This window comes from Chiroxiphia lanceolata, chromosome 3 (genome assembly GCF_009829145.1).
Source record: "Chiroxiphia lanceolata isolate bChiLan1 chromosome 3, bChiLan1.pri, whole genome shotgun sequence".
Taxonomy (NCBI): Eukaryota; Metazoa; Chordata; class Aves; order Passeriformes; family Pipridae; genus Chiroxiphia; species Chiroxiphia lanceolata.
Window position 1 is genome coordinate 56,921,707 of NC_045639.1, and position 27,902 is coordinate 56,949,608.

A 27,902-nucleotide genomic window follows, 5' to 3' on the forward strand; every position below is an offset into this window, starting at 1 on the left:
TGATTCCATGATTAGTCAGACTGCTGAAAAAAATGACACAGAAAGCAAGGATTTGAGGTCTCCTCCCTTGCAACTGGGTTTCAGAGATTACATGTACAGTCATAACATAGGAAACCCTTTTACCATAGTGCTATTGTATTGTGTTTTCCCCTCCAGAAGCCCTTCTGATATTTCACTGGCACCAGAGGGAATATTTCCATTAACAGACTCAGCCAGAAGTGAAGGATTCAGCACTCTGTCCTCTATGCAGCCTCACTGGCAACAGCTGGCATAGCACACGGGCGTTCCTGAAACAGCTCCTGCAGGACGTGCTATGCTACAGACGGAGCACTTCTAACGTCAACAAAGGGAACAGGACTTCCGTTTGGCAAGGTGGCACATCACATCACCCACCACCACCCTTTTAGGACAGCAGTCTTCAAAATTACTACAATTAAGTTTCACTTTAACTGACACCAAAAACCTGGTTTTATTGTGCCCTTTAAACTTAAGGCAACTAGAGTAACTCTAGAAAGAGCAGGTGTAAGAAACTAGTCCAGAGAAGAACAGGGAAAGAAGAACCAACACCATTAGCTGTCTGGTATTTATTACTTTTTAATACAGAGAAGCCACAACAAAATATTCTCTAACAACACATGTAATTGATATCATAACCAATTATTTTAATTTCATCAACATTCATTTGCTATGTACATATTCTTCCATCTGCAAAAGTGCAATCCAAGAATGTCTCAACAAGGAACCTTTTGGACAAGTATATTTTCGAGGGGTTTTCTCACCAGTGGCCTTACAACATGTTTGTCCTTGGTTACCTGTTACAGCAAAGTGAAGAGTACATGGGGGGGGGGAAAAGGGAAAAAAGAAAGAAATTGGGTTAGATGCCTCCCTTGTAGGAATATTCCCTATTTTCCCAATTAAACTCATGAATACACTGCTCACTACTGGAGATGTTAATGCAAATAGGATAGTCTATGGGCTGGCTACAGAACACTGTAGTTTTAATGACTCCGCAGCATTAGATGGAACAACAATTTTAGGCTGTTCACCTTGGTAGATGTCAAATTACACATCAGCATGTAAAAGATGTCCATTTGGTTAGTTACGGTCATCAGAATTTACTTGTAGACATCCTACTGATGGATGAAATCATTTTTACACATCCAAAATATGAAATCTATCTAAATGCAAGCCTCTCCTATGGAAAGGAGAGTTAACTACTGGAAAGAAAAGCATTTGCACATGCAACTCCTATTACTATCACAAGGAGTAACGTGCACTTAAGGAGAGTAGAATGAACCTCCAAATCCAGAGGTTTGGAGGTTTGGACTGTATTCTCGTTTACAAAACATATTTCAGGCAAATTTAATCTGACCACGGGCCAGCTTAAAAAAAACACACAGCACCAGAAAAATGAAACATAATGAAGAATAAACTTTAGCCGAACAAGCAAAGCAAGCAGCTCTCTAGCTAGGGAAGTAATTTCCCTTTTGACACATTTATAAGCTCATAACTACTTCCAATGCTTGTCAAGACAGAAAGCAAAGCCAATTGTGGTCTAGTTTAACCTCCAAAGTAGCCAATATGTCCCAAAGAAGTTACATTTGCCCTTCTACTTAGGCAAAACTCTCATGGCCAGAGGCAGGGGCTGACTCCTTGACTGCAATCTGCAGTTACAAAAAATACTGCATTTTGCAGTAACCCAAGAACAGGTTTCAGCACCAGCAAGAAGCAGGGAAAGCCTCTACAAATTAGGGACAATTTACTTTGGAGTGAAAGTTCAGAGGAATCTTTCTGTAGCTCAGATGGTTTCCATCAAGGATCATTTTTACAGTGCTACGTGTGCTGCTAGCCTCCAGTTGAGAGTGTTTTGCAAGAAAATAGGCATTTCCTCAAGCAGCGGGTAAGACTCACTTAACAACAGAATTAAAAGGAAAAGCTGATGGAGAACTAAATTGTTTTCTTGGACAGATTTGTATGTAAATCCTTGTCACTGCTAACACTTTAAATACGCTTCTCCCTTCTCATTTTCTCAGTCTGCTCCATTCCTACTTTTGACTTGGATATACTGCACATTCTCCCATACACTTGTGTTTTTCGAGCTGGCCAAATTCCCTTTTCTTCACATCTACTCATTCTCGATTGTCACACATACATGTTTAGAGAGACATCTAAGAACTTAAAGAAAAGAATTATAAATTAAGCTACTCTAAGGGAAGCAAGTGAACAAGTATCTAGGACTCCAGATACCACTTCTCCCCTACCATGTGCATTGTACAGTGACACCTCCCCTCATCAGTGCACGAAAAAGTGGGCACACAATGCCATTAGCCTATGTGGGAAGTAACACCCTAGATTCCTGGCATGTGTGACTGGCACTCAAGACCGAACACTAGAGGAAGAAATGTATCCTTTAATGTTTCTCATTACAGGACCTTTGTCTTTGCTGCATGATTTCAGGCTGCTGGGGTAGTCTAGCCATTGTCTGTCTGATGTGGTTCTCATGGTACTGCCAGTAAATGCAACTCCAAGCTTGTTAGCCACCCTAACTCCATGAGCCTGCTCAATGCACCATCAAAGCTGAAGGGCTCATCCTTCCCAAGGAGTTAATCCAAATTATAATTTCATTGCCCTCCATAAGGGAAGTCTGCACTGCACAGCTAATTAGGTTTTATCTCCTAGAAACCTTCTTCCAGCCCAGGTATGCCCAGGCCAGCTCCTGCTCCTGTGAACAATTTTTACAGTGCTGGTCCCACTGCAACTGGGCTTGGTGTAATGTTGTGGTAGCCATGGGACAGTGTTAGAAGTCTCTCAAATTCCTTCCCATAATTCTCCTTGAAGAGGAAACAGGGGACAACTGAACAAAACCCAAGGATGTGCTGCAGACCCAAAACCAAGCTCAGGAGCGAGGACTGAAGGAGAAGAGCACCAGTGAAGAAGGCTACCACAGCCTGTTAACACTGCTGTTTAGACTAGCAATGGATCACATGAGCTGGGTGGCTTTTAAGGACATTACCACTCAAGTTAGCAGTAAGTCACTTGTGCCCACGTAAACTCTCTGTGCAACTTGAGTATTACTCAAAGAGTAGCTAATGCTAAAACAAGCTAATTCTGCAGTGAAGATAGCCAGGAAATAAAACCGTGAACTTGGCATTTTTACACACAAAGAAACATGGGTATTCAGCTTGAGTTTTATGTGCATGTCCATTTCTTAACTTAGCAGAAAGCATAATTCCCAGTCCAATATGGGAAAAACACTTTCTTGGCCTCTGACTTTTTTGTTTCTTTCCCAGTGTGGCAGAGTATCAAGGCCATTTTCAAGACCGTGATTTTGACAGATACATTCTTTAAAAAGATTCTAATTTGGAAAACAAAAAAACTTAAGAAAAAAAAAAATCCCATCTCGTAAACAGAAACAACCCCCATACTTCTCAAGTGGACAAACACTCCATAAATACACTACAGAGAAAAGCAAAAAAACCAAACCTCCCATAAGTCTCAACTGATTTGAGAAACCAAGCAAAAGAATAATGACCTATTTTAAAAAAATTTATTTAAGCAAAGGAGAAATGGGAATCAAGAAACAACAACTGCAGAGTCTACAGGGCCAAACTCTCTGATACGAATTCACTGCCTAATGCAGTCTGTTATGTACAGCACAGAGGCATGTAGAAAGTAAATATGCTAAGTTTGCTTTCTTAAAATGTCTCCATGTTTTTAGATCCTAAACTGAACACAATTTTGAAATATGAAGATGCAGCAATTAATTGTTTTAAAAAGTGATGTCATGTTTTGTACTCAGTACCTCTCAGCTCTTACAGATCTGAGGGCCCAGATCCTACTTCATGGTTCTCCTGCCACATCAGTCACACCAGTCTAGAGCAGGGAGCAAAGCCTCAGCCCCAGCAGGCACATACAAACACATACCCACTCAGCTCAGCCAGTTCCTTCTCTAAAATGTCTGTGAAGAAATACCGTTAAATAAAGCATTTTAAGATCTCCAGCTTGTTTTGGTATGAGCAGATGACCCAGCTGGGCACATGACAGCCCCGTTGGAAGCAGCACTATTGCCATGAGGGCAATGCACATCAAACACACATAGCATGAAGATGCTATGCCAAAACAAAAAACCTCATTCAAGATTGCATCTGCTGGCATACATTTACATTCACTTTTCATGATACCCTAGTTTACTCCTGTTTTGGGAAATCTGAAAGAAAGCCTGCTGAGGGGACTGGCGGGACTAGCAGCATAGAGCCAGCTCCTGCGCCTGTGAGGACCGATTAAAAGGCTGAATGAATTCAGCACTAACAGAACCATTTCTTTCCAAGGATTTCCCATTTTCACCAAGCTGGAGGAACAACCCTACACAACTATCCATTTTTCAACTGGACATATTTCTCTGTCCTGTATGTCTCCCCATACCCTTGCTATAAATTGTATTACAATTATACAAAAAAATAAACCCAAATCATTTTTAGCTGATCTTTACCCCATACTTGGGGTATATTCAAAGGCCATTAAATTGGCTTGCCTCCAACCTTCACAGAGATCTTGTCAGGAGGATTCTGGTTTTAACGACATATATATATATATATATACATATTAATATGTACACTGACAAAGAAGCTGCTCTTTCAGTTAGAAAAGAAATTAAATTTCATCACAGAATGAATCCTATAAAAAGATATGTAATAAAGTTGAAATACCCATAAAATAGCTATTACTAAAGCAAAGCTTTCGTCAATAAGCCTCCAAAACTTTAAATGAAGAAAATGGCTTCACGAAGTGGTAGTCTAGATTTCCACAGTGAGGACACTGCTGGACATTGCTGTATTCAGAAAAATACTGCATGCCAATCCGTACATCTATTACTGGTTTCCCACAGTGCTTACAGTTCAGTCGAGCCTGTAAACAACAAACAAACAAAAAACACTTTTTAAACAACCAAACTCACCTCTGGAAAACGAAGGTGCCAGAGGCAGCCCCCTGCCCTCCCCAGCAGGAGAATGGGTCAGTCAGGAAACTGGCAGTAATGGGATCTGCTAGCAAGGACATTCCTCACCTGGACTGGTAACTCACAGGTATGCACCATATATTTCACATTAAATATCACCACCAAATTCTGGAGAGTAGGTCAAGTCCCATTCTGACTGACGAGAGGCAGAGAATTTCAAGGTTTATGTACACAAATGATTGTTTTGTTTTGCCTAATCTCTGAACCAATTCCTCAATCTCCAGCACAAGAAGTGCTGTCTCAATAAATTATTAATGAAGCCCCAAAGCACAGAGAGAAATTTTATATTTGTGCCACGCAATTCAACCATTTCAGCTGACACTTGAACATCATCTGTCCGTGAAATATATCAGCATTTTAATCCTTTGGCTTAACAAATGTATAACTCGATCTACTTTATCAGCATAACATGATATTGTTGTCACCTTAAGTAGCTATTTAACCATTTGTAATACTTATCAGGATACACAAACTAAACATCACTTCAAGCACACAAACTATTCTACAAAATCAACTGAGAAAAAAGCAACATTAACTGGGTGGATATGAGAAATTAAAGGTCAAAGGTGAGGACAGACAGAGCCGTTAATATTCAGCTGTTACAAAAAAGTGAGCCTTCAGAAGGAATCTAGCTGAGAAATACAGCCCATCTGATGTAAAGAAAGCAACAGGCAGCATGAAAGCTCAGCAGGTCTTTCAGAAGCAGCAGAAGGGATTTGAGATTGTAAAGGAGTTTAAGAGTAAAGGTGGCAAAAGAGCAGCAAGGGCCTGAGCTGTACTGTAGCTTAACCTCACAGCCCAATACGCTAATGAAAGCTTCAGCTCTTCACTGAAAAGAACAAAAAAGTATTGTTTATGGCCACCTTGATTTAAGGGATTTTCCTGGATGAGGAGAGGAGGAAATTATTAAAGTACTATTCCTGTTGAGACCAGACTCAAAAAGAAACTAATCAACAGCTTCACAGCCATCTGTTCTGCTTGAAAAGCAGAAATTCTAAGAAATACAATCTATTAGATTATGAATTTTTATTAATTTCTTAACCAAAGTGTTTTCTCCTTTGCTACTGTCCAGCACATCAGTTAAGTGTTAGTAACCTGACAGAGGCTTTATCCTTCATGTAAATTTGTGGTGTAGAATTAAATATTTTGAAATAAGGCATGAAATTACTCAAAATAAAATCAGCAGGGCAATTTGGAGTTAAATCATATACTATATTTAAATGTCATTCCTCTGTATGCATGGAATCACCTATAACAATCATGGTGAAACAATAATGTGTATTATCTGGCAACTACAGTCACTGCAGTTAATGATTTTATAATCAGTTCTGATACCATGTACTGTCACACTGTCCATTAATCATGTAATTAAGGGTCTTAATGAGCTCTTAATTCTTGTATTATACATTCTACAGAAGCAATTCAGATTTAAAGTTGCTGCCTTTTACAAAGATAGCAAGTCAGCATCAGTGTTTTATCTTTTAAAGTCCCTAGTTTTTTAAGTTACATTTTCAAGAAACACTAAATTTGGAGGCAGTATATCTGTCTGTAGTTATAACTGCTATCAATGTCATCTTAATTAGCAGCAGAAACACCACTTCTCTTTTGAGCAACACATTTTTGTAAATATGTTAGATTTAAAATAAATTGCCATTTTTCATATTGACAAAATGGTATTTTAGATTGCTCTTAAGTATGCACATCACCATGAAGTGAGCACAGCTTGAACACGTGCATCTCTGCGAGGCTCCTGTCCTAACCTACCAACAACACCTCTGTGTCTGAGCATCTGGAGCAGACCACTGAGATCATTCCCAGACAAATGCTTCTTTTGCAGCTGTCTACCCCTACCTGCACAGCAGAAGTACTCTGTCCATCACAAAGACAATTCTCTTGAATGCTAACTAACCTACTGTCTTGGGCACATGTCTGCTCTGGAGTAGCCCCGAGCCTTGGATCTTCCTCACTCAAGGTATAGATTAGGTGAGCATTTAATAAAAACTACGCTGCTTCAGGCTGTGGTAGATGAAGCACCATCACCAGAGTCAGTCATGGTAAAGATTAAGGAGAGCTGAGTAATCTCCAAGCATAAAGACACTTTAGACCTTTCTGTTCCCTTGGAGTTTTTTTGCTAAAATTATGATAAAACATGATTTATGAACTAAAAAAACCTGAAAACATGAAACAGCTGCTGAAAATGTGGATTCTATCTGATGCTAGTGATGTGGCATTGGATTTAATAGCAAATGCATTTAAGGGGGCTTTATTTAAAAACAAAAGTATTAACCATTGACCATTGCAATGCCTTTTGTCTAGCTATAGGCTTTTGTACCTCTTAAGACAAAGGGACAGGGACCCAGTCAGCTTTCTTGTATTCCACTCATAGGTATAGACTGCAAAAGAAGGATGGAAGGAAGAAAGGGAGAAGAGATACACAAACCTTGACTTTATCAACAGCAGCAATTTCACCTTAGAGTCTTATTTATGTATAGTACTAACCTGACAACAGGGAGATGCTGCCAGAATATCGTAGGTATACATAGTTCCCAGCTGATGCCAGCTTCCATCCCATCGGGACTTGCACTTGATGCAGATAATTTTGTGAACCCCTTCTAAGCAGTCTACACAAACAGCATAGAGGTGCATAAGCCTTCCTGTGGACAGGAAAGACATATCTTCATGAGACAAATCAGAAGATTAAAACAGTCACATTTTCTGCAGTGTGCTATCTGATCTTTAGTGATACAAATCACACCTTTTTTTTTTCCTTTATAAATGATGAATGATAAAAGTATAAAAAGCTTCTCTATGGGAAATACATAGGATTTGACTGAAGCTATTTGCCATGGATGCAGAACTCAGGAATTAGTCATCACCCTGCCCACTCTCCCTTCCATCATTTGCTGGTAGAACTTAGCAAAATATTTTATAAAAGGAGTTGCTAAACCTTCAAGAACAGATGCCAGGTTAAGCTGTAAGATCAGCTGCTGTGTTTCCAAAACCAGGATTTTGCCCTAGCTTCATCCCTACCTGACAGAAGAAGTGAAGTGCTGAAGCTTATTAGCAAACTTGGTACAGATTCATTTCACAACCTGCCAGAATCTTCCAGCAAAGAGGGAACTAAGGATCTAATAATCCCCATAGAAAAAACAACAGTTAAAAGAATAATTTTTTTCATGTATTTTCTTCTGACCGTCCATTAAGAATATTTAAAAACATTACGTATTACACATACAGAGTTTAACATGCCATTCAGAACTATGACTATCATGACTTTAGGCTCTGTATGCACAATGACTTTCAAAGCCTGAGTTATATTTATTTTCAAAAAATCAAGTGTCTCAGACTTGGAAATCAAATATTTTCACCACATATATGTGATTAAAATCACCAACGCAAAATCTGAGATCAAATTTCACAAAAACCAAAAAAACCCTACACAAATTACAAAGATCTGGCACACAGATTATGCCTGATTTGTAATGACTAAATTGATTTGTAGTTTAATAGTTGGCTATTAGAAGTGGGCTGACATAGAGTACTAATTCTGTAACATACCATATTTTGCACCAGTAGAAAATACAAAGCTAAGCAGTACTGCAGTTACAGATCAGCAACATAACAGGACTGTGTATAATATGTGTTCATTTTGGATTGCAATTTGTGCTCTTTAGCATCAAAGTACAGAACACATCACAAACTGTAATTTAACAGACACACATCCTGTATCTCTTCTAGATATATGGGAACAAAATATTAATAATTTATGATTAGTCTATATCAGACATTTCTGAAATTAACAGTTTGGGTTTTAGCTTGTTTTGGTTTTTTAAGCCAACTATTTTAGAAAAACAAGAAGAGAAAACAGACTCTTCTTAAAATATATATACTAAGTAAACATGCTAGTATGAGCTGGTAAAAATTGAGTTATTCCACACTGGCATATTTGGCTTTAGAAAATGTGATGCAATGAGACTAAAGCGCAAATACAATAAACTCTGTTCCTAAAGCAAGCAATTGACATTGGTGATGTTCAAATAATTCCACGCACAGAAGTTGGGTTGTGCCAGAAGATACATAACTTTCCCCATCTGAGGTTCTGCACTGTTTCTGCACATTAAGATACTACATTTCCCTATCACTTAATTTTCAGGATCCTTGTTATAAAGGAAACAAGGCACCTGGTATCTTAAACCCACCTGAAATAAAAGAAGTAATTTGCTGTACTTAAAAGAAAATAACAGTCTGGAACAGCACCTTACAGCTTAAAAATTTCATTTCAAAGCGCACTTCTGACAATAAACCATTTTACCCAGGACAAGGAGGTAAAAATTTTAACAATTAATTATTCACAGCAACTTGTCTGAGCAGGTTTTTCAGATATATCATCCAACGGTTAAGAAGCAATTAATTACAAAAAGTAAAATTTCACAGAGTTTCATTCTTAGTGGCAAACATTAACAAATGATGAGTTACATTATTACTAAACCAGTTATTAGTACTGATAACATGACAAGCACCTTGTGCTTGACTCCCCACCAAAGCAAATAAGCATTGTTATCTCATATACGTATATTCTGTTTATCCTGGAACTTTTTTAGCATGTATATTTGCCTATTGTTTTTTCTCCTTGAACTATATTAGGCAAGACAGAAACAATAATGTCAGCACGAATACAGTTTAGTGATTTAGTGCACAGTGATTTAAGGAAAGGAAAAAAATAAAATACAAAGTTTGTTGAGCAAAGGAATGTTACATAACATATATTATGACAGTGCATGGGACATAAAAAATTTTATTAAAAGGTGAGAAACTTCAATGTTAAAATACCTCTCATTAATCACTTACCAACACACTTTTCAACATATAATTCTATGCTTCTGAACTCCAAACTATGAATACTCTGACTTATTTTAGCCATGCTGTCTGCCAGTAGGCTGCAGGACAGGCATGTCTAGCTGTATACAACCTGATCACTTAGTCTGAGCCTTCAGGAAGAGCTGAAGCTCATGCTAGCTAGCCCACATTCATTTGTTTCTCTAGGAGAAAAAAAACACATGCCTTGGTCTCATCTCAGAGCTGGGACATGATGAGGACACAGTTCAAACAGGTAGGAGTTCGGAAATAAGTCTAAAACCCTCACTACCACACTGCTGCTTCAACCCACCATATTAAAAGCTTACCTTTACTATGTCCAACCTCTCCAGGTCAGTGTTAACATAGGTCAGACTATAGTCTTTTCCATATGAAAAAAATAACAGTTTGCTACAAAACAAAACTGATATTCTCTGGTCTGAAAGCAAATGAGAGGCACCTCACCCTCATCAGTGGTACAAATACAACTTTCACCCATGCTACGGCACCGCACTTTTAAAATTAAAAGGTTGATGTGTATCTTGGAGTAAAGTTCACGACAGATAAAGGAGCATGCAAAACAGATTGGCTGGAAAACATTCCCATGGTCTACCTAGAAATCAGATAAGAAATCTTTTAGTTGTAAACACAAACACAAGGCATGGATGTTCCTACAGAGTATTTGCTTTTTGTAATTCCTTCTAAGTGTTTCGATTTGATCCACGTGAGTACTTTGGACATTACTTTAGGCTTTACTGAACTCCTTAAAAATGCAGAATAGGAATGAAAATCTATAATGGAGGGGGACAGGGCACAGAAGGCAGTTCCATCATTTAATGAAACCTAGCATGACTGACAGACAACCTGTACCTTGAAGGTGACAGGGAACATCATATTCAATCTCATCATGTCTTGATGGGCTAAGGAATAGGGTCCCATCCACCAGCGGAAACTGTTCAAACACTGGTAGCGCCCTGTGGCATAGAGCACAGTTTACAACGTTCCTGTGGCTGGCACTGAGAGCAGCAAGGATGAACTTCCGAAGGTCTTCCCCTTGGCCCACCTGGGCATCATCTTCCATCCGCACATGGAAAGTATTCAATTTATGCCTGGGGATGTGAGTGAGCAGCTCAGATAGATCGAGCCTTCTCAAAAACTGCACAGGAGCATCGAAGTGTCCCGACCTATGCGCTTGCAAGCCAGCTGCCCCATAATCAAAATGTGCATTCCTGAACATGCCCCCACCAGCCATGTTCTTCTTATGGGGCTCCAGGTGAATGGCGTTCTTCAAAAACTCTCCCAAGTATCGTGAGGAACGAGGCCCACTGAAGTGCGTGGGGGCAAGAATAGAGTAGCCAGTGGGCGGGGACTGGCCAGGAGAGACACAAGGTGAACGAACGGCATAGCTGCCACCCATCACACCCTTCTCTTGGGAGTTCTGCCTGTCCATCGAGTGCCTTCGCTGGAGGTCATTACTCAAGCCTTTCTGGGGCTTGTTAGCCGGCCTGCCCTTTTTGGCCTCCTCTGTTGACTCTGCCACAGACCTTCCCGTACTCTTCTCCAACACTGATTTCTTCTTCTTATCATCCTGCATTCGCTTCACCTGGTACCAGTCAGTGTCCTTCTTTAAATGACCCTGCCCACACCGACAGGAGCAAAAGCGAAAAGCCAGGTCATATCCCTTCTTGGTCCACATGTTTTGGCGACATTGCTTTTCGTTCCAGCTCCTGGCTCTGCCAATGCAATTGAACTGGACGAGGATGCTGCTTTCCCACTCGTAGAAGCACTGAAGGTGCATCCAAGTGCTGTAAGGACAATGCTCATTGTTGCATATAACCTTCTGGTAGTCATCCTTCTCCAGGTCCACCGGCCTTCCAAAGCTACAGATCAGTGGAGTAGCACAAGGAGCTTCTGTGGAAGATAAAACAGATACATTAATAACTTAATGGTCTATTTATTGCAATACTTTTTTAAACACCATTACAAACACACAAGCTCTTATGGCCCTGATATGGTTTGAAGCTGGCTCCCTGCCAAGTCTCCAAACAACCAAGAAAAAACGAAATGAGAGAGACAGCTATAGCAATATATATAAAAATGTATTTACACTTATGTTACAGTTATATACAATTGAAATATATATACAATTTCACAAGGGAAAGGGAAGGGGGAAGGGAAAAAGGAACAAAACCAAAATAAAATATATATATATATATCCTGATTAGTAGCCCAATATCTAGCAACTAAAAGAGTTAGCAAAGAAATATCTCACTACTCTCCTTGGGACAACCGAGAGTCGCTCCGGGATGATCGCCGGCAACCTCCGCCTCCCAAGGTCGACAAGGCCTTACCAGGCCTCGCTCCCCAACACGGCAGACTCAACAGCAGGGAACCTGCACCTCCACGCTGCCGGAAGGAAAGAGCAAAGGCCTTCCTCCTTTCTTCTTATAGTCTGATTTACGTAAAAATCATAGGGAATACGGGGTAGATCTGGGCCCTTCCTCGGCTACAAACTGGTCACCAAGGAAGGCCTAGACCAAACTACCACAGGCTCATATTACTGAGGGGCCACAAGCACTACCTCTGAGTCAGTGCAAAAAGCAGTATTTGCCAGAAAGAGTTAAGCATGTGGAAGTAGATATGAAAATGCAGGAATAAAGAAACAAAACAACATCATAGTGTGTTTAGTATTCAAAACCAAAACACCTCACAAGCATTAGCCCTCCTCAAGCATTTGCAGATACTGTTTCAAGACCTTAAGAAGCAAGCAGAAAGCTTTGTGAATGTTTCTGAGGGTTGCTTTGAAGCCTGAGAGACCACATGGAGAGAACACTGTTTGAAAAACAAGAAAGCAATACAGCCCAGCTTCACAATCACAGGGAGAGGCAGGAATCGATCTTTTCTTTGGGACTGAGCAAGAGACAACAGCTAGGGAGAGGAGGAAGCAGACTACTTTGAAAAGCAAGACAAACAGCTTATATTCCTAGTACAGAAAGGAGGGCCTTCATTACATTGCTTAGGCAAATACAGACTATGTCATCACCACTGACCTCCTGGATAGATACATTTCACAAACCAAATACTTCTGCAGCACCAACAGGTTAAAAAAAACAAATGCCACATGGTCTTTCATCATCAAAGTAGCAGCTTTTGCTATACCATTGAGCAAACAACAGTTTACTTCAATCATCTCCTGGCAACAAAGTCAGCTTTCACACAAAAAATGTTCTACAAAAATATGTTCTGCATTTATTGACTCATGACGTTTTCTGGTCCTTCACCAAAATACCCAGGACTACATATGACTCCCATTGCTGGCTGCTCTGTTGCAGCTGGGAGGCACAAAAGGGGCTGGAAATTTTCTTTTGGAGTTTCTGTATGAACTTTTTAGATGCTTATTCAAGTATTACAAATATTTCTTCTCTGCATTTCTGTCTTCCTAATTCCTCCACTTGTAATGATCCTCTTCTTATGAATCCCATAGTAAAACAAGCTTTAGCAAATATTCATGACTTCTGATTTCTTTCTAGAAATTTATGATTTATTACAATTTGCTAAAAAAACTTTAGATCCATACTTGGAAAAGGTAATCTCATCACTTACACGTGGTCATTACAAGTAACTTTGCTGACCTGATTCAGGATTTCTTAGCCACAACTACTGCATTAGGAAAAGCCACTACGGCTGTCTGAAATTTAGCTCCTGAAGGCACCCCTGAACCACCTTCAGAAGCTGATTTCAGAGAGGATGGGGCAGATTTAGATAAATAATTTGAGACAGTACAGGGAGCCATAAGGGAATGGAATCCATCATATCCGACTGTGGTATAAACTGGTATTCATTTATCCATTTATAATACTCTACAATAGCAAACATATATAAGGTACAAAGGCTGTTGTGGTAGCATACAAATTGTTTGATCTGGGGAGAATCGAATGTGACAGAATATATTGCCAGATTACAAATGTGGTTTCTGACTCCTGCGACCTATAGAGGCAAAGATGCCCCAACCATTAAAGTAATCACTAGACCAACTCAGGGTAGCACCACAGCTCAACAAATTCTTTGGCAGTTGGAGGAAATGTTGGATCAAGAGACAAAAAGAAAATACTGATCCAACATGGCTGTCAGGCTGCCTTTTAACCTCTGTATGGCTGCATTCAAATACTAGTAGACTCCTTCAGGGTATTCCATGGTCAAGTGCTGCCTCACCCCATGTACACAACACAGCACAGCTCCCTGCTGTTCCCCCACCTCAGCTAGAGTTCCAAGATCTACAGCAGAGGTACAGAGAGCCTTGTTGAGAGAGACTATCATGATCCAGAATTTTTTTCCTTAGGACCTTAAATTTCTATCTGATAAGCAGGGAAAAAAACCATCACTTGGTTGCACTGTTTTTAATCCCATTCTTATCACTGCTAGCATAAATAATACAATGTAATTTGAAGTGGAATAATAGGTTTTACACTGCTACGTTTACTTTTACTCAGACTCTAAGTAACAGACACACTACCCATCATCACCTGTCCTCCAGCAGCAATACACGTGATGTTTTACAAGGGATCTTTACCACACTAGGTGTTTTGCTCCTTCCCAACAAGTTTTTGTAAAATGCTATAAACAAACAAAACAAAATCTTCAAGGTTACCTTGAGTAAATTCAAAATTACTGTATCTCTTAAGACTTATTTATTTGTACAGAAGAAACAGGCACAAATAGCACAAAAAAAACTCTCCTGAGCCACTCCCTGGAAGATGCCACATCCTTCACCTCATTTCTTGGCCTCTGTTTCTAATGCCAGAAGTGGACCAATTGCACAGAGAATTTTCTGCAACACTTTTCCTTCAAGGACTCGCCTATAAACTGCAAGCAAAGTACATTGCCAAAAACTGTCTTTTAAAGCAGAAAAAGACTATTTCATTTCAAAATAGGGATATGTTCAGTCATTAAAAACACATTACCAAATTGGAGAGAACATAGACGAGAGAGGCTTTCCCTAGGGACTTTTCAGAGGTTCCTTCTATACCAGAGGTACTAACATGAACAATTCTCACTTACGCATTTCCTGTATTCATCTATTTTGATACATGTTCCTTACCACCACCACAAGGAGGCAGGAAAGGAAGGACATGCCAAAAATCCACTTGTACTCTCCCCATGTTTCAGATAGTAAACGTTCTAACAATTGCAGGTATAATTATGCTTGACAGCTGAGAAAGTTACTATACAGAGAAGTCTAGAACTGAATGAAGACCCTACACTTGTTCATCCATACGGGCATAGTTAACTGACTTAAAAAAAGCGTTTTCTTGATTAGCCTTTGAACATATTTTTTGTTTTGTACACAAAAACATATGATCTCTAGCCCCCTGAGAAGTTTACAGACTTTTCGCTATGTGGCAAAAAAATGAAATTAATAAGTGACTGAAATACAAAAAAAATTACCACAGTCCATGATTTCCACAGAACATGTTCACAATTATTCATTATGATCATGTACTGGGTGTCTAGAGGCTAACGTAAGGGCAACTTTCAACATATTTTTTTTCCCTTTTCCTAGTTGGTCAATGGAAGTATACTGTGGAATGAGATCTTCTCCAGCTTCTCCTTGAGAACTTACAGATGTCAGATTACCTGAGGAACTTCCCATACAGCATAACTATGAGCAAAAAAAAGCTTCAAGTTTTGGACAGTGATGTCTTCTTCAACATTTAAGTTAACTAGATGATTACTATGTCTTCAGACATTACCTCACCTGATCTTCTATCTACCCAGTGTGAATCGGCTGGTCACTTAATCACCATAGCAAAAGCAGGTCTAGAGCAGCTGGAAGAAAGCAAGAGAATGAAAAAGCCTTCACCCTTGCAAAAGACACCAGTGAATTGTTAAACCGTGGTACTGAGATCACTTTGGAAACCATTGCTGCTAAGAGGAGAAGCTGGTCTCTACTCAGCTCTTCTGGGCACTCCCCTGACACTTCACTACTGTCACTTTAGCAGCATAAGAAATACTCAGTAGAAAACTAACAGGTCTCTCTGCCGTGCTGCCGTGCTCCACAGCACGGTTTGCGCCATGCCAGTCAAAACACCTGCCTTCACTGATACAGATTTGCTATTATGAAGTCTGCTGGTTTGCAGAAGGTCTTGATTAAACTACAGCAGTATTTCCACAAGAAAAACTGAAGAGCCCAGAATGGCTAATTAAAATTGTCTCAGTAGAAAGTTCTACCACTTCTATAGTATCCCTGTATTTAAGAAAGCAAAAAACTCCACTACCTGAAAAGCATACGGAAGCCTCAAGCCAACATTTGGTTCTGCCTAACATTTCCATTTCCAGCAGGTCTATCTGTACAAAACAGACTGTACAGGACTGAACATCCCTTGCAGACTTCTCTCCATCCATGTCTCCTGCCAAACATAATCATGCCACATGTTCCTGCATAAAGAATAAATGAGAAACAGAAAACAGCTATTTTTGTGCAACTTTCCCAGTTCACGGTAACAGATATAACTTAAGAGCAAAAGAGACAGCATTCAGATCAGTATGGGAGCCACTTCTTAGCAAATGTGAAGACCTGTTTCCATCAGTTCACATCCTCGAAAGTGGTCTGGGCTATTTAATCACCGTTTTATAGATGAGACAGAGCGTTTATTACAGTACTACAAAACTTTCAAAATTCTTGTTATCAAGCCCTTGTAGTTCCCATAACTAAAAATGTATTTTGAGATATTCTTCAAAAAATCAGAGTCGTTATCGTTCTAACATTTTACGATAGTGGTGCAATGACTACTGTCAATAGAGATGATAATGGGGAGTAAACAGAAATTCACAAGGCCAAATTGCCCATCCACACCTGCAGCCCCAAGCTGGTTTGTCACCTAAATATAATTTGCTTCCAAGTAGCAGCTCAACAGGTTTCTGGTTTCCAAAGTTATGAAACTGAACTTCAGGAAAAATGAAAGATTACCTGGTATGAGAGCAGCATCCATTATTCCAGCTGCCCCTTCTAAAAGAATGCCAAAATAATGATAAAAGAACTTCTATTTAACTCTCAGTTTCAAGATGCATTTCACAGCCTAAGAGAACAAAGCAAGACAGAGTACAGTTTTGTGTATTTCAATGTAGGCTGTCAAGGTGCAACTACAGGTGCATGCTGCTTCTTTCCAGAAGTTATGCTTCCGCATTAAAAAAAAAACCAGGTTTTCTCATATTCCTCTGTAATGATTTGGAACAGTAATTCTGAAAATAGTTGCAAGGAGCAGTACAGAAATTTCTTCAAAAACAGATGTGACATACAATATTCCACACAAACATACATTTGAGCAAAGACAGCTCATTGTTTAAACAAGGTTGTGTTTTAGGTTTGACAGAGCTACCACAAAATTAACTTTTCTTTCAAAAACGAGGACATGACAGAAGACTGCAAGGAAGCTGGAATGGGTTGTTTGGCTTTTCCTCAGCTTTTCTGTTCAGGTTTATAAACATCAGTAAAAGCCAGGAACAGAAACAGACATCTGAGATAAACCTCTTTCAACAAAAAAACGCCCACATGAACTGGTTTCTACCTTTTAATAAAAAAGAGAGGGGGTATATGAAGACCATCCTTCCCATTTCATGACCCAAATCAAAGCAGCAGAACAACGGCTGCCTGAGGAACTTCCTCTGGTGAAGTAAATTGAGGAGAATGTTGTTTACTTCTGTTTACACATCCATCATAAAACCAAAGTTGCATCCAGCAAGCCAAATGTAATGATTCCATGGCTTCAGTTTCGTGACTGCTCTCATTTGTTCCAAGTCCTCAGTGTAGATGCCTAAAGCAAAATTGGCTCTTCCCCCGCCACGCTCCCACATTATCTATTGTGTTAAGCACCAGAGTTTTTCAGTCAGTGGACAGAAACACATAATTATTTCCCATACTCGTCAGCACAGGTTTCAGCTCACTGCACAGACTTGCCATTGCTGGTAAAGCTCAAGGGAGGTGTTAAACATGTGAGGCTGGGGGCAGAGGAGAGGGAAGTGCGGTGGCTGCTGGAAAAGGCAGCCCTACTGTCACCTTAAAACAATTGTCAGGCAACAGGAGGTTGTTATGGGTCTGGAAAACAAAATCATCCAAAAAAAAAAAAAAAAAGGTAAGGTCTTGGCACCAGATCAGTTGCAAGACATTTACTATGGCTTGCTCTTGGTCTACTGTTACTCTACCATCTCATCACCTATGCCAAGGACACTTTATTTGCCAGCACATTACGTAGGCCAGAGGGGTATCTGTGGGACACATACTTTGCAAATCAAGCACTTTAACCTCTACTCTGCTTTCCCATGAACACTGCTCTCTTCACAACCCTACACACTAGGAATTGTTCACTCAGCCAGTGTGAACCAGAGCTGAGTCATTCCCATGGAAGGCTACTCCTTACCAACCATCTGCAAGAATCTTCTGAATTTCCTCTGCCATCAGCAGCATAGCTTTATTTTAATTGAAGTCACACAATACTACTGTGCTAATACTGTAATGCAGCTGTAATATAGAAAATAAACCACCACCACAACAACAAAACAGACAGGAACAGAAACTTGAACTAATTGTTTGCTTGATTGAACCCTGGAATACAATCTAATATTCAAAAGATTATCAAGATGTGATAAAATGGTATTGCCATACCCATAACTGGCTAAACAGTACAAATCATATGGCAATATAGAGATGATCAACCACCTTCTTGAGAGCCTGAATGTAGCAGAAGAATAGAATGAGAAAAAATATTTCCCAAGTGGATCCAAAAGGCAGGCTTGGATCTTCAGTGAAGCAACAACAGCAAACAACAGTTAGCAAACAGTAAGAGAAGTCTTTTAAAATAGTTCAGCTCACTGCTTATATTTGTAACACTCACTGATGATAAGTGATATGTCTTCAAAACTTCTTAAGCAATCTTTACCAACAGATCAATATTAAAGCTTCCAGTCAACAGGGAAGGGAAAAAACAAGACAGCAGTTCGTGGCAAGCCACCTTTAACACAGGCTTTCTTCTGTGTCATGAGACTCCCTCACACATTCTTGGAAAGAGAAGCTGGGGCTTCCATTTTCAGAGAGCAACAGACAGTGCCACTGACTCCAGACAACTCCTCATCACAAAGGCGGTCTGGCTGGTAGTTTTATACACATAAGCACCTACATACTGCCACTGAGGTGCCAATCTGGAGTTCAGTCCTACCCTCAAGGACCAGGTAAGCTGCAATCAATATTTATGCTCAGAAGGGTCTTAAGGAGAACAAAGCCATAAGCAGCCTAGCTCCTTCACATGCTTTACCCCCTGTGCAAGATGTCACTAATTCTATTAAGTGAGCAGTCACATGAAGTGATCACCTTCCCCTAGAAAGGATTTCAGGTAATTTGGAGCTCACAAACTCTGATTCATCTGGGAATTCAGACGACAGGACTATCTCCATGCACTTCACTTATGCTAATTCCACAGTTGGCCTCCAAGGGAATCTCTTCAAAATAAAAAAATAAGAAGCCTAGAAACTACACAACAGTAGGAAGATGCCATGGAAATCCTGAAGGCTTAACTCATACCTGCCACATTAACACCTTCTAACTTACAGCACAGCCTGACCTAAAGGCTGTTTATGAAATCAGCAACTAACATGTGATACAAAGTCAGTTATCTGAGGCTCTCACTCAACCACCCACTCCCAGCTAAGCCATCACCTCACCAAAGTAAGGCAGAAAGTCAAGCACAAAACTGTACAAACTAAGGAGGATAGGCACTTACATCTGTACAATAATTTTGCAGTTTGTTTACACAGCCATCTGTGCTCCAAGCTGGACCAACTGCCTACACTGTTGAAATCCATCATATGAGAATTCACATGGTCTTGTACAAGTCACCATAATCTGCACAGTTATCATCTAGTCAACTTATTTGCATTTAATATGTTTCATCCAAATACAGACAACAACTCAATCACCAGCTTTGGCTTTTGCTTAGGATGTGCAGACCCTCTCTGCATAGGAGAAATCTTGCCCTGGTTTGTGCTGTAGTACCCTGAATTCAACTGAAAATATCCCCAATTCACCATACCAAAGAGAACAGACCTAAGCCTCTAGCTGTATCAGCACCAGGACAACTAAAGCCAATGCACTCCTGATACTCCCATGCAAACTCCAAGTTGGTTTAAAGAGGTCAGGCAACAACTGGTTCTATATCCCATATGCAATCGTGCCCTAGCCAGGAAGACTCCTTGTGCTCCTCAGCATTGGGTGGATTTTTCTGGTAACCTCTACTGTGGTGAATGCAGAGATTAGTGACTACCTCAAGACTGGTGAGCCTTTATGTGTTTTGAACATTGGTTGTTGCTTAGTCTGCACATGAATCATCCTCACAGAAGAGCACTTCCACCACTAAACCCTCTCATTTTAGTCTTCCAAGAGCTTTTAATAACTTGAACTGTTATGGAGAACTAACCTTGGTGCCTAAAGAAACAGACATTTTAATAAGTAAAGCAAGACTCTAATGCACCTGCCTAGTAAGTTTTCAGCTGCAAACTCCAACTCATGCTGGGAATAAAGAGAGAGCCATGGCATGCAGTAGATACCCTAATACCAAGTACAGATGTAAATGCTGCAGGCTGGACTCACCCAGACTGAGAGCCAGTTAGCCACCAGACCCAGTCCAAAAGCACAAGAAGGCAGAAGAGAAAAGAAAATAGGTTGAATCAAGTGGTATCAGCACCTCCTATAGTTTCAAGTCTGGGGATGTTTTTGTCATTGGGCTATCCTTCCCAAGTTTCAGTGTGACAGACCGTACTTTATTTCCCATGCTAAAGCCTAAAGAAGCTGGTAGAAACTCAGTGGGAAACAGGAGATGCAGTACCCAGAATCTCTGAAAGACAGCAGCTCCTGAGCAAGGAGCTGTCGGTTCCCATAGACGTCTCCCTCACGATGCTCTGCTGGCTCTCAGCCCTGTCATGTACCGTCTTTGGCATCTGTGCAGTACACAGAAACCTCAACTGCACACTGCTCTCAAAATGGGTATCAGTAGCACAGAAGTGGAGGTTGAGAGTGCCAGACATACTCAAACAGCCAGGCTCTAAGAGAAGCTACCTCCTCTCCCAGCAGTCATTCAAGACAGGAACAACAGCAACATCCCCCTCAAGCCCGGGAAGGAGGACTGACAGATTCAGAGACAGAGAGAAAGATATGAAGGTTGAAGTGAACGCTCTCAAGATAAATGTCACTAAAATCAGGAAATGCCAGTGCTCCACTCAAGATCCTGCAAGTTTTCAAAATGGAATTACCCACTCCAGTGACTAGATTACTGCTTCAAGAGGCCTCTTTGAAATTACCTGAATTTCTACCAAAACTGTTAAAGAAAGCTCATGCCCTACTGATGCTGTTATAATTTAGACACCTTGAAGATTAGCTTTAATCACAGAATCATTGAATCAACCAGGTTGGAAAACACCTCCAAGATCATCAAGTCCAACCCTTGATCCAATACCACCATGGTTACTAGACCATGGCAGTAAGTGCCACATCCAGTCTCATCTTAAAAACCTCCAGGGACGGTGAATCCACCACCTCCCTGGGCAGCCCATTCCAATGTCTGATTACTCTCTCTGTAAAAATTTTTTCCTAATATTCAACCTAAATTTCCCCTTGGCAGAATATTTTACTATGAGCTGGATGCAAGGTTTACCTTCATTTTTTTCGCTCACACACGCTGCAGGAAAAAAAGCAGAGAAGGATGGATTCCTGCCAGTCATGAAAGTACTTTAATCTCAAAGGATGTTTCAATATGCAAGGCTGTAAGCAAGGCTGAAGAAAACTTACAAATGACTCCAAGGACTAGAAATCGTTTTGTCACTACTTGTTAGATCACTGGGAGTAAGATATGGGATGAGTACAGACAAAGAAAGGAATCAGTTCAAAAACTGTACTTCCTTGTATGAAACAGAACAAACATCAAGCCTAACCCTTACTCATGAAAGCGCTACACTTGAGCAATGACTAATCACGTGAACAGAGAATGCTGTCAGGTCACTGATAACCATTTTGATAGCAAATAACTTTAAAATAAAACCTTAAATGGGTGTGTACGTGCTTGCATGAAAGAACAGTATGTGTTTTATTCATTAATACCATAGACATGATTCCATTTGCAAAGATTTGCAGAACATGAACTGTATTTGCTACCAAAGCATGTAATTGCATAGTTTTAAAAATTCTAAAACTAACATGAAAGTCCTTTCAAGCCTGATTTGCATTGAGACAGCAAAATTTGCATTCAATTGATTTCTGCAGTTAGACGAATGCAATGGAATTATGAAGCAAAATTATTTCCCTTTAGTAAATTAATAGGTATTAAATTCTGTAGTCACTGCAACAGAAAAGAAACTTAATTTTCCAGGTGGCCTCACTGCTATCAATGGGACTCCCTCAGGCTAAATAATCAGAAGGTGCCAATACTGAATATCATTAGAGTGCCAAACTGGAACTGAATGTTATATGCAGCAGGGAACATTTGACAGCAAATATTAATCCAGGCTTAAATATTACTACAATTCATGCTCTGAAAATACGTTTTTAAATTAAACATTGCACTGACAAATTTTCTGGCCCTCTTTAACTATCCCACCTCCAGGATATAATTTCTGTTTTTTAGTAAATCATAATTGCTGGCCAGTCACAGTTTTCAACACATTAGTCACTGTTGTGCTGATTTTCTTCTTCGTACACTTGTTCTACATTAGCATTTTTATTTGAAAGTACATAAGTCTTAAAAATTTGTGAAACTTAGGTAAAGAGTGTTCAAATCTGACACAAATCTGACCACTCCACCTGACAGCCCACCAAGTTTCCAGCTCTGACACTTGTGCAGTTTAGGGGCTGACCTATACCAGAAGGGGAAAATTATGGTCTTAAAACAGGTGGCCAGTATACTGTTAAGACAACAATTCAAGAACAGCTTTTTCATTGAATTTAATTAAGCTGGCTTTATTTAACCCCATGTTAAAGGGGAAAATACAGGTAGGGAGAGCCAGCTTCTTTCTTTCTCTCATCTCTTCATAGCACCAGTGCTGGAGAGACCAGAGTGACAAGGACAAGGGGATGAAGCAGCAAGATGCTAAGATAGCAACCACCAAGTGCAGGAAGAGGACCTGGGTCTACTGGACAATGACACCAAGAATGGAAACCAGTCAAAGAAAATGGACAGAATAAAGAATTTTAGGGTCAGAAACAACAGCATGTGGAGACTAAAGCTAGAAGTTCAGAGGACAAAGGGATAAAACAGCTGGAGCTGATGGCGTAGAAGTGCCCAGCCTCAGCATGGCAGGAACAGAATAGGAATTTGCTACTCAAAGCCTCAGACCTGAAAGTAAACCCCATCGGTCATCGTCCTCTTCTGCTGATCAGGGCAAAGTATCCACAAAATGTTACACTTCTCTATGTCTACAGATGAAGGGAACCAACTACTGCCATCAGGAATGCTGGTGTCAACGAGGTTGCACAATCCTATGCAGCTGCTGGCATAACGTTACATGATAACCGCTCAGATTTTTCAGTTTGGTTACGAAAAGTAACCCAGAAAACCATCTAGAAAACTAAAACCATTTTAGAAACATTATTCAATCACTCTAAAGACAAGGAATCTAAGAAATGAGGCTTTCTGTGACACCACACCTCAGACTCCCTGTTCACTATGATACTGTTAAACTACTCTACCCACAACCCACACTTCTCTCTCCCACAACTTGTGCCTCATTCAATGCAGAAAATGACCACTCCTTTCATCAAGAAAGATTACTCTATTATATACAGATTTCCTGCTTGGTCTAACTGAAGAGAGAGGAATGAAAGGCACAGCCACAGAATGTGAATCCTCTTTCTAGGCATCATCCCAATACCTGCTAAGAAATCACAGTGCAAGATGGAGAAAAGCCATCACATCTGTCAGTGGTTATGCTCTCTGTCTTCCTGATTCCCACGTATGACTCTAGAATCCTTCGAGCACAATTTGATTTCTGAACATGCAAAAATTAAAACATCACAACAACAGAAAAGCATAAATAGTTGCCCTCTTGGGGCAAGGGAAAAGCTGGTATTTCTCAGATATCATGCCAAACACTGAATGATAGTTTGAGGGAAAATTGTGCAGGGATTGAAGCAAAATTTATCAAAAAGTAAAAGGGAACAACTTTCCACCGTAAAGGGGTGCTGTAACAGCAGTTCCCTACTACATAGCACCACTAGTCAGAGCTGCACGGATAAGCCCAGAGGAAATTAGAAAATTCTGTTTCATTATGGCACATGGGTGGGGGCAGAAATAATACATGGAACACAGAATGAACTCTGAAAACTTAAAAAACCCCATATCCGAATCACTATTTCTTCGTGAGTGAAGCAGAGTCCTGATGTGACTGCATAATTAGACTGTCATACTGACACCATGATCCAAAGCCAAGGTTTGCACAGACATTTTCAACTATTAGATCTGATGCTTTCATCTCTGCATACTTCTGTCTTGTCACATTAATGAAAGAAAACAGGTTATGTTATTATGACCATCCCTTGCTTTTCCAGGGTAAAGATAGAGTAGGAGACTGATAAGACCAGGCATATGCAAATTACTCTAGAACAGCATATGGTGACAATGCAGGAGAGAAGAATGAGCCTGGGGATCCACAGCACCAGTGAACCTGGGTAGCAGGAGTCACAGCATGAAGCTGCACAATCCAAAAGCAGCACAGTGAAGAGCTTCCCTGCACCCAGGACACTTAATCTGCAACCCAGATAGTCTCCCATGAATAAGCGAGGCTTGATTGTGTACATCAGAACTCTGTTAACCTCACCACTCACTACAGCAGGCCACATCCTCCATAAACTGCTTAGTGATCAAGCAACCCTAAAGTGAACAGCCTCTTACAAATGTGTCTTGAGTCTAGTAATGGGCTAGTTGTCTCCAAGGCCATGGCTACAGTACAGAGTTTCATTTCAGATTCATCGGTTTTGAAGACTTCGGGGAATCCATTATCATCATCTAATCTTTTCCCTCGCATGTGAGAGCCAGATTCCTAATTCTGAAGCATGTCAGGAACAGTTTCTCCTTTCATCTCCTGAACCAAAACTGTTGAAAGGTTTGGACTTACCAGTGAGAATACAATTCACGAAACTTACAGCTCAGGATTATCTGATGGGCAGTAGCCAGTGTAAAATAAAGCTAGCAACCACATCTACTCCTCCAGCCTTTATAATTACCTGAAAAGAAAGGTACGACTAGATGCAATGATCCTGTCAAGGCAAGGATCAGGTGTGCTGACCAGGCACTTACAGCAAATGTCAAAGCTGATGTTGTACATCTGTTGTGAGGGGGGAAAAAACAGGGAGGGGAGAGACTTGGCAAAATAGTCAAGGATGCTTCTGAACACTGAAGTCATACGGAAGCAGGGAGAGAGAATAAAGGAGCACCTCAGGTTAGATCTCAAACAGGGAAGTCTCAACTTCCGAGGAAGCTGGCCAGCACAGAGGAAGGATACGTCAGGCACCTGGCACACACAGTCTTACAGCTGAAGAAGACTAACAACCTGTCCAGCTAGCAAGATGTACCACCACCCAGTGTTCAGTGGCATCACCTTCTGGGGTATCTGCAGATGGAACACCACCTCATTATCCACAGGCAAAAAGCCATACCAGAAATGCACCTCTGCTGCCACTTGTGCTTGAGCAAAAAAATTTCCAAACACTGCTTTTCCCCACCTAAATGAAAGGCAACGGTGTCATGCATGAGACACCACCTGCAAAGTGAACGTTGCACACCATACTGAAGTTATGATAAAAATGCTCTAGAAATTCTCTAACTCCTGGTAACCTTTCTTTTTCTTTTTTTCCCCCCGTTGTTCACTCACTTAAAGCACATAGTAAAGAAAAAGACCAAAACAAACCGAAAACGGAAATTCTAAGCATTCTCCATGATTCTCTGGAGTAAGTAATACTCTTACAAAAGCAGTCTGGCAAACACCCTGTAAGCTGAAGTGATTCGTAATTAATTGCTAATATTTCCAAGGAAAAGTTTCCATTAAATAATACACGGGAATCAGACATCTTGAAAACTAAACTATGGCTCTTGAAACTGCCTTTGTGGCTAAAAGCAGCCAAGGCAAAACTACCACCACAAAGCACAGAACCAATTGTAGCTACCCTCTCACTTTTTGTAAAGCATCAAGAGTAAGAAGCTGACATCCAACTTGGGAAACGAAAACAGTCAAGAGTAGGGACTCCATGCTACAGTTTGTAAACCCAGCAGCAGACCTAAGAGGTGGAGTTTTTTTGGCTCAGCAAAAAGTGTAATAAAATCCTTGCCTGCCTTTAGTTTTAGCCTGACGTATCCTTTTGCAGTAAAACAAACACGAATAGCAACGCAAGTTTCTGCAAGAAAACACCTTACCAAAATTGCTCCGAACCGAAACTCAACCCACCGACCAAAAGCACCATAAAATGGTTGATGAAAAAGTGAGTACGTTACCCTGACAAACCCAAGTGCTGTACAACGGCAAACGAAACGGACCGAAAAGCAGGACTCCATTTTCAATCGTGATGAAATAAAGCAGGGATTTTTCAACTGAGCACCGAATCCGACGAGGCGCGGCCGCTGCCGGCAGGCGCTTGCGTCTCCCGCCCGCCGGGGATGCGCTCTGCCCGCGGACCGCGCTCCCGGGCCGGCGGCCCCCGCCGCCCAAGGCTACGGCCCCCGGTGCAGCGGGGCCGCTTTCAGTACGGCCGCCGGGAGGGACACCGGGCGGGGACACCCCGGCGCGCAGCCCCCGCCCCGCCGCGCGCTCCGGGGAGATCCCGCCGGCAGCAGCCGCGCAGGGCCGCGGGCGACACCCGCCCTCCGCCCCGGGCACCCGCCCGCACATCCCCTCCCGCCGGGTGCGCCCCCGCCCCGCGGGTCCCCCCGCGCCGCACCGCGGGTCCCCGCCGCCGCCTGCGCCACCGCGGGAGGCCGCGGGGCCCGGCCCTGCCGCTCACCGCTCTTGACGTCTCCGGGCGCCGCGCCGCCCGCGGCCGCCGATCCGCCTGCCCCGCCGCCCCCTCCGCCGCCGCCGCCCGCGGCCGCCGCTCCGGCTCCGCCACCTGCGGCACCGCCGCCCGCCGCCGCCGCGGCTCCGCCGCCCGTCGCCGCCCCGTTCTCCTGCTCGTCGCCGCTGCTGTTGGCGCGCTTGTTCTTCTTGCCCTTGCCGCCCTTCTGGTTCGGCATCGCGGGCCCGGCCGCCGCCGCGGCGGGGCGGGCGAGCGGCGGCGGCTGCAGAAGGCGCCGCCGCCGCTACCTCCGGCTCATGGCGGGGCCGCGGCGGCCGCGCTGCGCTGCGCCGCGCCCGCGGTGGGCGGCAGGGCCCGGGGGGCCGGGCCGGGGAGGGCGAAAGGCGTGTCCCGCTCGGCCGCCCGCCACCGCCGCCACTCTTCCTCCCGGAGCAGGCGCGGGCGGCGGCGGGAAGCGGCGTGTGCGGGGGGGGCTGGGGCTGAGCCAGGCGCGGGCAGCGGGAGGGGCTTATCGGGAAAGGGAAAGCCCCGCTCCCGCCAGCACGGGCGGTGGGATCGCGGCGCCTCCCGGGAAGGGACGGATCGCGCCCCGCCGCCGGGAGCCAGAGCGGGGATCGGGGCTGTAGCCGGTGCCCCCGCAGCCGGGGCGAGGCGGGGGCCAGGGGTCTCCCTGCGGGCTTCTCACGCCGGCCCTGGCCCGTGCGGTGAGGGCTGGGTCCCACCGCGGCATCCCAGGCGGTGTGAATGTCCAAATAGCGAGGAACAGTTGGAAAATGTCACCTGCGTGTGCAGGAATAAAACAGGGGGGGAAGGATGGGAGGAAACCAAAACAATGCCGTCTCATGTTGGGGAGTGGGTCAAGGAGCACAAAGCCTTACAACAGTACAGCCCTGACTTTGGATTTCTCGTGTTCTGTGGTTCCTGGTAGGGGTCGATCCGTGGGTGACGGATAACGGGACGAACCTTTAGGATATGAGTTGGATGAAGACATTCAGA

General features: G+C 42.2%; 1 protein-coding gene across 3 annotated transcripts; it reads right to left on the reverse strand.

Annotated features, from left to right (window-relative positions):
• Positions 1-569: 569 nt before the first annotated feature.
• Positions 570-27,173, reverse strand: HECA (hdc homolog, cell cycle regulator). 3 transcript variants are annotated; one of them, XM_032681630.1, is made up of 5 exons: positions 26,895-27,173; positions 10,739-11,779; positions 7,514-7,668; positions 4,864-4,905; positions 570-812 (listed from the first exon to the last, which is right to left on the reverse strand). In XM_032681630.1, the coding sequence occupies exons 1-5, from the start codon at positions 27,121-27,123 to the stop codon at positions 732-734; spliced, it is 1,548 nt and encodes a 515-aa protein (XP_032537521.1). In that variant the 5' UTR covers positions 27,124-27,173; the 3' UTR covers positions 570-731. The 3 variants fall into 3 exon arrangements, with proteins under 3 accessions (XP_032537521.1, XP_032537520.1, XP_032537519.1); XM_032681629.1 differs by having other exon boundaries at positions 4,707-4,905; positions 26,895-27,171; XM_032681628.1 differs by having other exon boundaries at positions 570-4,905; positions 26,895-27,171.
• Between the last annotated feature and the right edge of the window lie 729 nt (positions 27,174-27,902).

What these genes read in the sequence shown, in the direction of transcription:
- HECA (XM_032681629.1), bottom strand. Translation starts at nt 27,123, where the DNA reads ATGCCGAACCAGAAGGGCGGCAAGGGCAAGAAGAACAAGCGCGCCAAC. An exon ending in TGTTCCCTGTCACCTTCAAG is followed by an intron (nt 7,669 to 10,738) that starts GTACAGGTTGTC and finishes TCCTGTCCACAG; the next exon opens with GAAGGCTTATGCACCTCTAT. An exon ending in CAGCATCTCCCTGTTGTCAG is followed by an intron (nt 4,906 to 7,513) that starts GTTAGTACTATA and finishes TGTTGTTTACAG; the next exon opens with GCTCGACTGAACTGTAAGCA.